Source organism: Passer domesticus, chromosome 7 (assembly GCF_036417665.1).
Source record: "Passer domesticus isolate bPasDom1 chromosome 7, bPasDom1.hap1, whole genome shotgun sequence".
In the NCBI taxonomy this organism is placed as follows: domain Eukaryota; kingdom Metazoa; phylum Chordata; class Aves; order Passeriformes; family Passeridae; genus Passer; species Passer domesticus.
The window spans coordinates 44,366,574-44,379,380 of NC_087480.1; the positions used below are offsets into that span (position 1 = coordinate 44,366,574).

At 38.1% G+C, this 12,807-nt stretch overlaps 2 protein-coding genes across 2 annotated transcripts in view; one reads left to right on the forward strand and one right to left on the reverse strand.

The window, feature by feature from the left end:
• PLPPR5 (phospholipid phosphatase related 5) overlaps window positions 1-12,807 on the forward strand; it is a 146,701-nt gene that overhangs the window by 128,014 nt on the left and 5,880 nt on the right. The window lies entirely within an intron of this gene.
• Window positions 1-12,807, reverse strand: part of SNX7 (sorting nexin 7) — a 28,962-nt gene that overhangs the window by 8,181 nt on the left and 7,974 nt on the right. The window contains exons 3-8 of the mRNA XM_064428151.1: window positions 12,118-12,228; window positions 11,551-11,715; window positions 10,401-10,602; window positions 8,370-8,569; window positions 5,034-5,120; window positions 112-264 (exon numbers count right to left, since the gene is read on the reverse strand). Coding sequence (XP_064284221.1) covers window positions 112-264; window positions 5,034-5,120; window positions 8,370-8,569; window positions 10,401-10,602; window positions 11,551-11,715; window positions 12,118-12,228 — 918 coding nt within the window. The remainder of the gene's footprint in view (window positions 1-111; window positions 265-5,033; window positions 5,121-8,369; window positions 8,570-10,400; window positions 10,603-11,550; window positions 11,716-12,117; window positions 12,229-12,807) is intronic.

The window sequence follows — 12,807 nt, forward strand, 5'->3', positions numbered from 1 at the left end:
AAAGTTACCAAATGTTTGAACTAAAATAGAAAAATTCCTCTTTACAGAAAACCCATGGACTTCTTCATTGAAATAATGAAAAAATAATATTTTTGTGAGAAAGAGTTTTACCTCTTCATAATAACGGAGATTATTCTCAGCCACATTCATGAATGTTGATCTCATATCCCACTGCATGTTCTGCTTCCACCTGTCCCAATCTGCTTTCAGAGCATTATTGGCACGTTCAACTTTGTCTTCAAGTTTCCCAATTTCTTCTGAGAACTAAATATTAATTTTAAACATTAAAATAATATTAGCAAAAATCACCATTTCCAAAATTATTTAAATCAATTGACTGTAGTGGAGATGAAGAGAACTGCAGAACCAAGGCTGGTATTTAACTTAGCAAAAAAAGTCTTTCTCCAGGGATAAATTTAAAATTAATTCTTAATTAATAACTCACTACAATTTCTGAAATATTAATAACAGAAAATATAGACCAGAATGGAAGTGTTCCTGAAGATATGTCTTTTCACTGAGAGAAGTTATAGACTCTGGCACCTCTTCACTAGCACTTGACATTAATGCATCAAAAAAGAAATATATAGAGGGCTTTACCGAAGCAGAATCAATTGTACAAATTAGATTTGGCAAGGAAAACTGAGAAAATCCTGTCAGAATCATTGATAACAGAAGAAAACAGAATGGGAGAAGACAGCAGAAATCAAACTCACAAACTTTCTGATTTCTTGCCTGTCACATTACCATCTTTTCTTGTGGAACTGTGCGTGACCATATGAAGGAAAAAGAAATATAGAAGCAGAGAAAGAAATTAAATGAAAGGTCTTCTACATAGAAGAAACTCTTTCACGGCAATCCAGGACCCAAAACTTTGAGGACTACTCTACAGACACTACTTGCTTCTAATTAATGTAGATGTACAAGCTGATGCACAAGCTGACTTGCCAGCTAATGGGAGTAAGTGGACAGCAGCCCTGTCTGTAATGAGTTTTTCTGGTCTTCTCAGTCATTCGGTTACCTATTGTCATTTACTCATCAGCTGTGTCTGTTCTGCCTGGCACCAGGTCACAGAATGAGCTACATCTCCTGTGGCTACAGTGCAAAATCACCTGCTGGGACTGCAGAGCTACTGTCTGCAGCAGGACAGAAGGCAGGCACAAACACCACCAAAACAAGGAACATCAAGCAGGAAAACTTAATTCCTCAAATTGCTTCCATTGCAACTCAGGCGCCATACAACTCCTCTTTGTCCTTATATTTTGCCAGAAAACAAACAGTTTCTTCCTTCTACCACACCTGTGTAAAGTTGGATAGCTACTTCTGCTTTCTGCAGAGCTGGTGTTTTCACTGATAGGAAGTTCAGGATTCCAGGACTAACTGCCAGGATTTTAAAGGAATGCTTGTGCTCTCGGTGGAACACAGAAACGTCAGAACTCAGAGCAAGACATGGAAAGCCTGGGTGCACAGCCTCCAGCTTGGACCACGCTGTTATTTTACAGTTTTTGTCTAGCCTTTTCTAGGAACTACACATTTCTTCCATACTGTAGTCAGAACGTGATATGGACAAGTAGACTCTGTTATGCAATTCTGCCTGGATATGCAGTTTAAACATCCCACTCTGAAGCCCCAAAGAAACCACATGTATTAAGGCAAGGGTTGGACTTACGGTCTAAAGGCAGCATTATGCCACATGTCACCATGTCAAGTAGACACGTTCAAGGTCTATGTTTTCAAAACTGAAAAAAACCATCAATGCTACTCTCTTTAGCTTCCATGACAGCAGAAATGAAAGAAGAATGGCTTGGACTTAACAAAAACATCTACCTAGTATGTTCCTCATTTACATGGTGTAAATTGTTACAACTGATCCTGCAAATTAAACAGGATTCTGAATCCATTTTCTTACATGGATCTCACTGAGGCAGCCAGTGTGAGAAATGGAATCTCCCACCAGTGATGGCCAGAGGCCAGCACAGCACTCATCAGACATGGGACCAGAGCTCAGGAAGGTGGGAGCCAGGAATTGCTAGGTCAGGGTGCTGCCAGACATGGACCGTGTGACTGTAGCCAAAGAGTCATGGCCCAGGAGCCAAATCACATGGCAACACAGCATTTTACACCATCTCACTATGCAAAATAGCACGAATTTCTACCTGCTCTGTGAATTAATCTTACAGCTTGGTGATACTAACCTCTTTTTAGCCTGGAGTTAAAACACAAAATATATTCAGAATGTAATAGATTCAGCATTTAATCTCTTTACTACTCAGTTTCAAGCCTGAAAACTAGAATCCTTAAGTTTGGCATTTAATGCTTATCTTGCTCTGTCAGAACACATTAATACCAACCTTTTTTTCAGAATTATTATCAGCCCTAGTGGCAAGACTAAAACCGTTAAAAATGCCCAAACCATAGAGGGATACACAAGCATTGCTGTGTTACCTTCAGGATGGAGTGTGGGAATCATGGAGCAGCATATCCCACTATCTTTAGAGCCGCAGCTCTGGAGGTAAGAAATGTCTAGACAAGCAGGAGGGTACCAAAGTCAGACCCAATCTCTCTGTCAGAGCCTGCATCCAAAATCACCAAACCACCCATACCCTGAATAACTGCCTCCTTTATGGACCAAATTTTGGAGTAGAAACCAAGGTTTTGGCTTTTGTAGCAGCACCACAAGCAGCTCTCTAACACAGCTCAAGAAAACATTTTTTTTCCCAGCTGATTAGCCTAATGTCCCATAAGGTTTAATTTGCAATTCCAGCCTATTTCAACTGCACTGACCTTAGGGATGTTTTACATTCTTCTGCTGTACAACCTTGTGTTTGTTAAATCATTTAATGTTTGCCACAACCAATGCTAAATATCTCACAGCCTTTTATCAGCTCTAGTGACAGTCTGAGACTCCTTATCTGTGGTGGAAATGTACTTCAAATGAGATTAGGGCTCATGCCACTCATTGTCAGCAAAATTTCTGGCTACTAGATTGCACTGACAAGTTCAATCTGACATCTATGAGATCATTAGAAGCTACAGGAGTTCTGCTTAGGAATAGATATGTGCAAATACACCCAAACTTGGTGTCTGAGACCGTTCCAACAACACACCTATGTTATGACCACCTTTATTAAGTCTGCTTAGAAGTGTTAGAAAAATATTTCAACACATAATAAAAACTAAAACATAGTAAAAAAATGACCAAGAAAATAGATAAGTCACTTGAATAGTTAAAAATAGCAGTACACCATTCTCTGTTGCCAAACTATCCTTACTAGAAAAAGGCTTCAGCTTCTAATTAAGAAAAAGTCTTCAGGATACAGCTGCCACTCAATTAGAGAACACAGGATTTTATTATCAGATTAAACTAACAGACATCTGTTTTACTGCTGTTCTGAGACTGCAAGGAGAAACAGGCTCTCAAAAACAGGATTCTCTGAAATTAGTAAGAAATAGAGGAGTTGGAAAGATAAAGCAAATATCTGAGCACTTGGGTAATCAGAGTGTCTAAAGCCTTTACCAAACTGTAAATGCAGATATGGAAACATACACAGAGTCAAAAAAAATAAGTTTGGGCAAACTGATTTCCAAGTCCTACTGGAAGCAAGTACAAACATCTCATGATGGAGTAAACCATTGTCAGCATCAAATCAACATGGTACGATCAAAAATACTATGCTAAAATAAAAATATCCCTTTTTAATTTGTCGCAGTTCAGGAAAAGGGAGTGCATGCATGTTGTCTGAGAGTTACATCAGATTATAACAGGAAATGCATCCTGAAAAGATAGCATGTCCTGCCAGGCTATGGTGTCTTTTCCAAGTAAACAACGAGTCTGGCTGCTAAACAAGCTCTATGGAGCTGAATTCGTCACTGAATGCACCTGCCATGGCTACCCAACTCCCAGCCTAGGGGACTTCTCCAACTCACCATCCTCCATGCATTTTATAAGAGCTTCAGGCTTTACACTAAGAAAAAAGGACAGGAGAAACAGCAAATAAAGTAGAGAAACAAAAAGAAATTACAGAACACAACATTTCTGCTTCAGGAAAAATCCCCAAAACCAGAGATATTTACTTGATGTCCCACTGCAGTACACAGAGGCAAATTGTAATATAATGTACCACAGCCATTGTAGATATCAGAGTTCAGCAATATATTCTTATTTATTCATCTCAGTGCCAAAAAAATCAAATGAAAATATGCATTTCAAGTGCCAAAAACTATCTAAACAGCTCATCTTTATATGGAAACTAATTAGAACAAGCCAAATAAAAAGTATCTGAAATGTTAAGGATTTTCTCCTTTGATGTAGTAAGAAGTTATTAGTAATTTTTACATATTATTTACACTGTATAACACTTGGTGTTAGTACTGACTGTGCTAAAAGGACATTATTTAGGCTGGAGAGTTGAACAATCAAAAATTTTAAAAATGCCAATTCTCATCCCAGAGGTTGTTTCTAATTGGCTGCTGAGCCTTGCTGGTGGTTTTGGGGATGCCTGTCCCCATGGGGTACCAGTTACAGTCTGACTTCACTAGAATGAATGAAGAGTTCAAGCAAAAAAAATATCCCTGGGCCCAACTAGAAAAAACAGAAACCTGAACAGAAAAGAAAAACAGAACAGAATGCATAACATTTTACTTTAAATAAGTTCAATGAACAGCTTTGCTGATTCTAATCACCTCCTGTACCTCTCCTACATCAATGAAGCAGCAGCTACAAGAGCACTGCAGCAACTGTTACCTTCTTTTAACTCCAAGTGTGGAAGCCAACAGAAAAATTTAAAATAAGCCGTGGTACAGCCTGTGTTGACAAAGGCCAGTGGTCGCCCACCACGACCAGTCCTTCCCTTCCAGCAGCCCAGCTCTGAAGTGCTGCTTCTTGCTGGTGATGGCTTTGCCAGGCACAAAGAGCTGCCAGAGGTGCAGACAGCAGCCAGCCCAGCCGTGGCCTCAGAGCACACGCGTCCTCCTGCGCCTCTGCTGCCGGCACCACGCGGCCTGGAAGAGTCCGGCTTTCTGAAAACACTTACCAGGTCCTTCTCTGTCTTTCTGCTGGCTAAAGCATCAACTCTGGAATCCAGCTCGCCTTGAATTTGGTCTCTCCTTTTCAAAACACCCTTAGTATGGAAGAAAAGAAAAAGACGAAGTAAACTGCACCAAATTTTAGCTCTTTCAGAAAACCATCGAACAAGTTGGGTATTTGATAAACAAGACCAAAGAAAGATACCATTTAATAATTTTGACATTGTATATGTTTTATCAAAAAGAAAAAAAGAAGACTTATTTTTCCATGCCTGCATTTTATCTTACAGGTTTTTCAATAAAATTACTAAATCCAAAATCAGTGCCACAAGAATCTGCCATACACAATGTCACTGCCAGTTGTATGAGCAGAACTGTTACAAGAGTTTAGTTGGTATCAACTTAACTTACAATATATTCATTTAATAACAGCAACATGAGTTTGCCAAATCTTGTGAACAGAAGTATCTTCTTTGAGTAAAATTTACAATATAATTAGAATAACTAGAAATAGTATGCAAGGCATTATTGAAATGGTGTCTTTAACCTTTAATATTATTTTGTAAGTGCCAAATATAGTTCTGGCAAATCAGAAAAAAATATCAGAAAAATCAGATAAGGTTATCCTAGGAATGAAAGCTTTTCTACCATTAATATATGTTTTTATTTTCAGCATATGTAATTTTTACCTCCTTTGAAACTATCTTATCAGATATTGAGTATAGTGTCCAAAAAAAAAATTTGAAAGGGGAAGCAATATTACTTGTTAAGCAACAAAACAGGAATAGTATTACAGATTAAATTTCCATTTCCAATGCTCGGGTATGCTTATCTTGCAGAATGTGTTGCAAGGCTTTATTATTTTTGAAAAAAAATCAGAAGCAGGACATTTATAATTACAAATCTCAAAACCTTCTTTTACATTACCTTGCCACAACTGGTTTTACTGCTTCTTCTGCAGAGATGTTCAGTATTCACCTCTAGCACAGGGCAAGTTGAAACAGCACAGGGCACAAGCAGCTCTACCTTCTCTAGCTCTCTTATTTGACTGAGTTCTTTCTGAGATCTTGACACTTTATCAAACATGATAGAATCATTAAAGAGCTTAATTTTTCAATGTTTGAACAGATAATCACTATAAAGACTTGGTATATCTGACTTTGGGATTTTTGAGCAATAGATCAGCAATACAGACTAATGCTCATCAATACCTTGGAATCTTTTGGCTAGATAAATACAGAAAATGTTTATCTGGAAGCACAGAAGCAAAAAAAAAGTCTGGAAAAGCTTTTCTTAATAATACAAATGTTTTCCCTTTTTTCCTATTTCTTTTGCCTCTTTTAAAACTTTTAATGACAGCTTGGAAACATTAATCACACATACACTTTAAATTACAAGACAAAACCAATTAATATTAAGGTGCTACATCAGCAAGTGCTGACTTCTAATTGCAAACAAAGGCACTATACTTTTAAAACATATTATTATACTTCTACAGGTTTTTTGTATAATACTTAATGGTACCTTGCCACAAAACCCACAAATAATTTTATGTGGACCCATAACTAATTAATGCTGTACCCTGAGGGACAGCAGATTTGTTCTGTGGGTCAGTTAGGAAGGGGTTGGCACAGATGTAAATATTTTAGTTATTAATCCAACTCTTTTCCTAGTTACAGGCTGAACTTCCACTGGAAAATACAAGGATTGTATTGTATTGATCACACCTTGTACTGCACATTTGCATGTGATCTTGGCAGCACTGCACCAAGGTCCCTGTGATGAGGGGTTAAACACACCTCTGAAAGGCTTACTAGTGGGTGACACACAGGGTATTTTTAGGTATTTTATTTTAGTGACTAGTATTTCCCTCCTCAAAGTGCAAGAGGGAAATAAGCAGTAAGTAAGTAAAACAAAAATCCATGGAGGGAAAGGAACAGTTGTGAAACAGGAATGAGCTACTGAAGGAAGACTTCTCCCCTGGACAGGACCTCATGGCAGCCTAATACTGTGTTGCAAGTGCTGCACCAAGAAAGCTACAAGCAGGAAAAAAAAAATGCAGTGGGCAACAGTAAGGTGTGCAGGAAGAGCCAGGTAATCATCCTGGGGCTTGTCCCTAGAAATCTCTCTGTGCTCTGCACAAAACAGAATGCCTGAGAAAGGGTGAGGGTGAGTCAGGCTGCAAAACAGAAGGCAATGGGCGAGCAGCATCTCCTCAGCAGCATGAAAACTACAACTGCTTATGGGTAACATAGAAATTCTGAAACATAAGGTTGGAAGTGGTGGAGAAGATGACCTGCAATTGCTAGGACAGTATCTCTTCAGATGTTTAAGCAAAACAGTACTTACCTCCATCTACCAGAAAATAATGAGGACTGTGAGACATTTTGTATGGGCCCTTTTTCAGTGAAGCTTGTTTTAAAGACAGCTGTCATTGCAGCAGGAGCTCCTAACTCTCCTTACTGAGAAAGTGGCAATACCCTGCAGAGTGCCACCAAAGGCTCAGTTAACTTGGGTCTCTCTCTACCCGAAGACTGTAAGACCCTTGCAGCCCCTAGCCAGAAACCACTGCAGCAGGAGTTGGGTTCCCAGCAAGAACACAACAGATTCTGCAGCTGGCATTGCTCAAAACCCAGAAAAAGAGGGGTTTGTACACATGTTCTGCTTTCTGTAGGCAGCAAAGTGGGAATTATGACATACTGAATTCAGTTACTTTATTATGTTGATTATCCACCAGCACTGACTGTATCAACTCTGGAGTCTGATTTTTTACATCCTCTCAAAAAGCAAAATACGTACATAAAGGGAAATGAGAGCAGTAGCTTATGGCAAAGACTAACACATACTTATATAATGGTGCAGGGACTGGAAGTTCCCAGCTGTTCTGGAAAAAGAAAACATACTTAGGAAGAGCTCCTAGAAAGAGAAAAACCTCTCTACTCCTTTTCCCACACACAATCTGTTACTCAATGAGTTCATATTTTGGCAGTGTCAGGGAAGGTCCTTCTCAACTGCTGTTCCCAAACCCTCACTGCTACAATGCAGAGCTCACTGAAGATGGCAAAACTAGATACCCTAGCACAGCTACCCACGGCTGCCTGCCAGGCAAAACTATCAAGCTCTTCTTATTTGGAAGGCGTACCTCTTGCCTGATTAGCAAGAGAACCAGGACCAATTGGATTCCCCAATAATACATAGGTATCATATGCCATGCATGCTTTGTACTGAGTAAATACAGGGACTGTGAAGTCATTTTCATCAGCTACAAATTCTCTCCTGGACATGGTCACTGGACTAAGCCAAATTTTACACTGAGCCATGAAGAGTCCTTCAGGAAAGCTTACCATGAGAATTTCACTGTAGAGCACGTACTCATGCAGAATGGGCAGCAGGTGCTCTGAGAGCCCTGCCATTCTCCTCTCCGTGGCCCTGCAGCAGCGGTCGATGCAGCTGGCCAGCCCCTTCAGAGAGTCTGCTATGTCTTCTTCCGACGCCGACCACAGCGTGTGGATGGGGCCAAACTCCTTCATTTCATTGAAGTAGTCTTAAAAGGAACATATACACGTAGTACTCTTCATTAATAGAGCTCTAAGTGATACTAATTGCAACTTCATATTTATTGTGAACCAAGCAAGAGACTGACTCTAATTTTAAATTTGCTCAAATGACCAAGACAAGTAAATTCCAGTTCACTGTTTATGAAGAAACGAATCAATTAATGTATTGTAATTAAGAAGCTTTGAGAAATTTATCAGCAAAAGTGCCCCACACACTTCACAATGACACACATACTCAGGCAGACCTGAAGAGCTGTATTCAGACACCAATGATCTGCATTAGTTCACATTCTCTTCGTAGAGCAACACGAGCCACAGCAGTTGGTCAGACTTGCTGACCTCTACTGCCCTGAATTCCTCTGCTTCTTGGTAACAGTAATGTTCCAAATACAGTCTCAGTTATTAAAACTAGAAGGTTTGTTATGTCCCAAAAGCTTCAGAACAAACACTGAAGTTCACTCCTTCTCAGCAGGTATCTTCTTCAATAGCTTTTATTAATTTAAATACAGAGATATCTTATTAATTACTTCTCTTATGTTTCTAGACGAAGTGATAATCCATAAACAGAGAAGGCCCACAAATCACTGTGCCATTTGGTTGGGCTCAACATGGGCAAGGTGCAGTTCACAGGAGGACACTGTGACCACATTGGTCATGCATTGAAAATGCAATTTTGTCACTACTAAATTTATAATGAAGAAATGTCCTAAAAAAGATGAAAGCAGACATGTGGCATAAAGAGTGTTTGAGATTATTTGGACCAAAAAAAACCCCTCTATGGAAGATGTAATCAATAACCCCATGTTAAGGTACTGCAAGCAGGAATGTTCTCTGTATCTCAGCTATCAACAATTCCTATTCACAACACTGTGGCCCTGCACACAAGTGTTCTGACAAGTGTTGTTTGGAAAATCTAGAAAGAAGATATTACCTACAACATTTGGGAGCATGTCAAAATTCTTAAGCTTTTCCAAGAAATATTTTGGCACTGATACCTTGAACCCACAGACCTCAGACAGCTACTTTCAATTGATATTGTTCCCTCCAGTGAAAGAGTTCCTATTCTTTTCACCAACATGTTTTTTTCTTTTATAACACCCTTTCAGTGAGGACACACTGAGATCTGGTACTGCACAAGAAAGCTCAAGGACTCAGTTATTAACACAGTACAGCTCTTCAAATTATATTACACAGACAAGTAAATACTTCAAGTGCTGCCCAGTGGAAATGCTACTGAACAAGCATAGTCTGAGATCAGGATCATCTCAGAATCTCAGGAAAGTCAGTAACTTAGCATTCCAACTAGATGTGTGAAGTACTCTTACCTAAGGAAAAAATTCAGATTAACCCATCCTTCTTGAGAAAACTCTAGTAGACACAGCTTACTCTGACAAAAATTATGGCCAACATTAAAGCAGTTAGAAAATTAAAATCTACTTTGTCAATGGAAAAAAGGTGCAGAACAAAACCAAACAAAGTTTAGAGACCTGGAATCAAGACAGCCTCATGTCACTATGAGATTGCACAGAAAACTGTACATTCTCTTGAAAGTTAAAAACCAAAGTCATGCAGCTTTCCAAAAAGCACATGTTAAAATATTCTTCTAAGTTCCTTTTAAGTAGCTGAATGACATGTTAAAACTCCTCCTATTAAAAAATTATTTGAACTTGAATGTCTGTCAAAAACATGATCAGAGAGAAAAACACAATATAAACATCTCCCTTTTTCCTAGAAAGATTATTTTGCCTGCCACAATGAAAACTAATTTACTTTTAAATTTCTTAAAATCAATAAAACTGACACATGTTTTCTACTTACCCCTTTCTTCCTTGTAAATCCTATGAGCTATTTTATCTAGTAAGTTTATCTTCTGACTAAATGTTTCCATGTAATTGTTCATTTCTGTAAACATTTCAGGACGATGTTTAACTGCTCCTCTTACTGAGGATGCTACAGCTCTGACAGTCTGTCCCATCCTGCTCAGCAAACCAGGACCCTGCTTCTTGTGGGAGGAGAGTTCCTAAACACAGAACAAGCTCTCTTTACTTCCAGATACTTTTGTTAATTCGCTGAAAACAATAAATAAAAGCATGCTTTTATTTTTCTTGTTTTTTAAACAAAACTACATATATAAACCTCTGTCTTTTTAGTATATATATCTTATCATTATTAGAGCAGTGTCAGAACCATCCCTGTCTTGTGCATTTATTAGCTAAGCCCTTCTAAGCAAACACAGGCGTGTCATGTATGACAGTGTCGCAAGAATGGTTGAAGATGGCAGAGAACCTTCAACCCTTTGCTCCTCAGGGTGAGTTAGCTAGTTTGCAATTTAGCTTTTTGAACAGGAAAGCAGAGGTAATGATTGAAAAAATAAGTCTTTGAGAAAAGCAGACAATGCTCCTACTGGAGGAAGTAATCCATCTATTTTTTTAAACTCGTTTTATATGTTGCTAGAATAATCTTTGCTGAAATCCAGAGGCAGGCTTTTCTGACTACAAAACTCCAATTTGCAACTGGACACATTTTGCAACAATGCAACAGGAAAATCCTGTATTTTTCTTCTATGAGATTAGTAAAACTTAAAAAAAAAGACATTGTCATGTGAAAACAGTAATTAATTAAAAACACTGTTTTACTCATAATCTTGGAAACTTATACATGTACCAAAAAATATGCAGAGTTGAAATACTATGAATTTGCCACCAAAATCCAAAATGCAGTAACAAAAACAACTTTGGAAGGTACAGCAATATTTATGGTCATGTACATGATTACCAAAACCACAGAAGAAAAGGTTATTTCAGGTTATGAATATTCCACAAATCCCTGCCTGCTTCTGCCACTTCTGTAACAAGCCATGGGATGACACTAGTGAATACTGAACCAGTATTCACTGATATACCTGATATACCCTACTAACACAACATGTGGTTACATGGAACTGTAAACAAAACCAAAGTCATTTTACCCAGGCTTGTGCAGTAAGAAAAATTTTGAAGTCCTCATTAAAAGTTAAAGTTGGATGATCAGCAATACGGTTCAAAAATTTATGTAAAGCTTTTCTTCGAGTCTCAATGAATTCATCACTAAATCGTTCCACCATTCCCTTCATTATGAATTTTTCAGGCAATGGCTAAGGGGAAAAAAAAAAGAAATATATTGTATATTTTGCATAATATTTGGAGCATTGTAACAGTTCTGCTTACTAAAAACTATAGGTATACCTTGTAAAATCCACCATGCAACAACCCAAAAGCTACATAAAGTTATTGTATTCAACTAAGGTATACCATTTTTCTTATAATATATAGTGCCAAGGAACACAAGTACAACTAAGAAAGGACATAAATTACTGCAAATTAACCTAATAAATACCTTTATGTGATTTTTGTTACATATATATAAAGCTAAGGAAAATAGGTTGGCTTAATATTTGTGAAACTTCAAAAGCTGAAGAAACACCTCAAACATCTCTGTATAAAACTGGAGCCATCTTATAAACAAAGAAAAACAACTTAAGTTTTAGTAAACAAACAGGAATGATCAGTGTTGGATGTGCTTCTTCAAGTTTGTTCTTCAACCAAAGGAAATCCTGGTATCGTCTTCGAACTTCATATTCACTGGAGTCAAATTCACCACGGGTTGTCTGAAAACCAAAAGCAGAAAAAACAGGCTTAGGTTAGAATACCAGGAAAAAAAAGTTTTAGATTTTGGAGAAAACTGAGTACTTGAGGGAATGCATACATTCTATTTGGTCTCTGTTACTGGTTTGCTGTTATTTTAAAGAACAAAGATCAACTCCTTGAAGAGTTAACACATCCTTTTTCAGCAAGAAACCAAAGTTCTATTGGAGGAAAAAAAAAGAAAGTGAGCACTAAGCTGCACTTTGTGCAGTGACATATAATGGCTATCTTACCACAATGTTTCCAAATTATTGCAATAATTACTTTAATGTGGCATTTTTCTCTCAGCAATCACAGTTATGTTTGTTACTTTGAGGGCACTTCTCTTAAAGTAGTTAGTCATCTTACAAGTGAGGAAAGTCCATTTTTTAGCACTCTGAACAAAGCCCAAAGAGCTGACACACATCCTTGGGACCTGGTGACATTACTCAATAATCCTCATGTTCCAAACATGAAAACTTCAGCATATCACAGCAATAACACCTCCTGCACTGCTTAATGGATTCTGCAGCCTATCATCAATTCCAGTTTTGCAGCCCCCC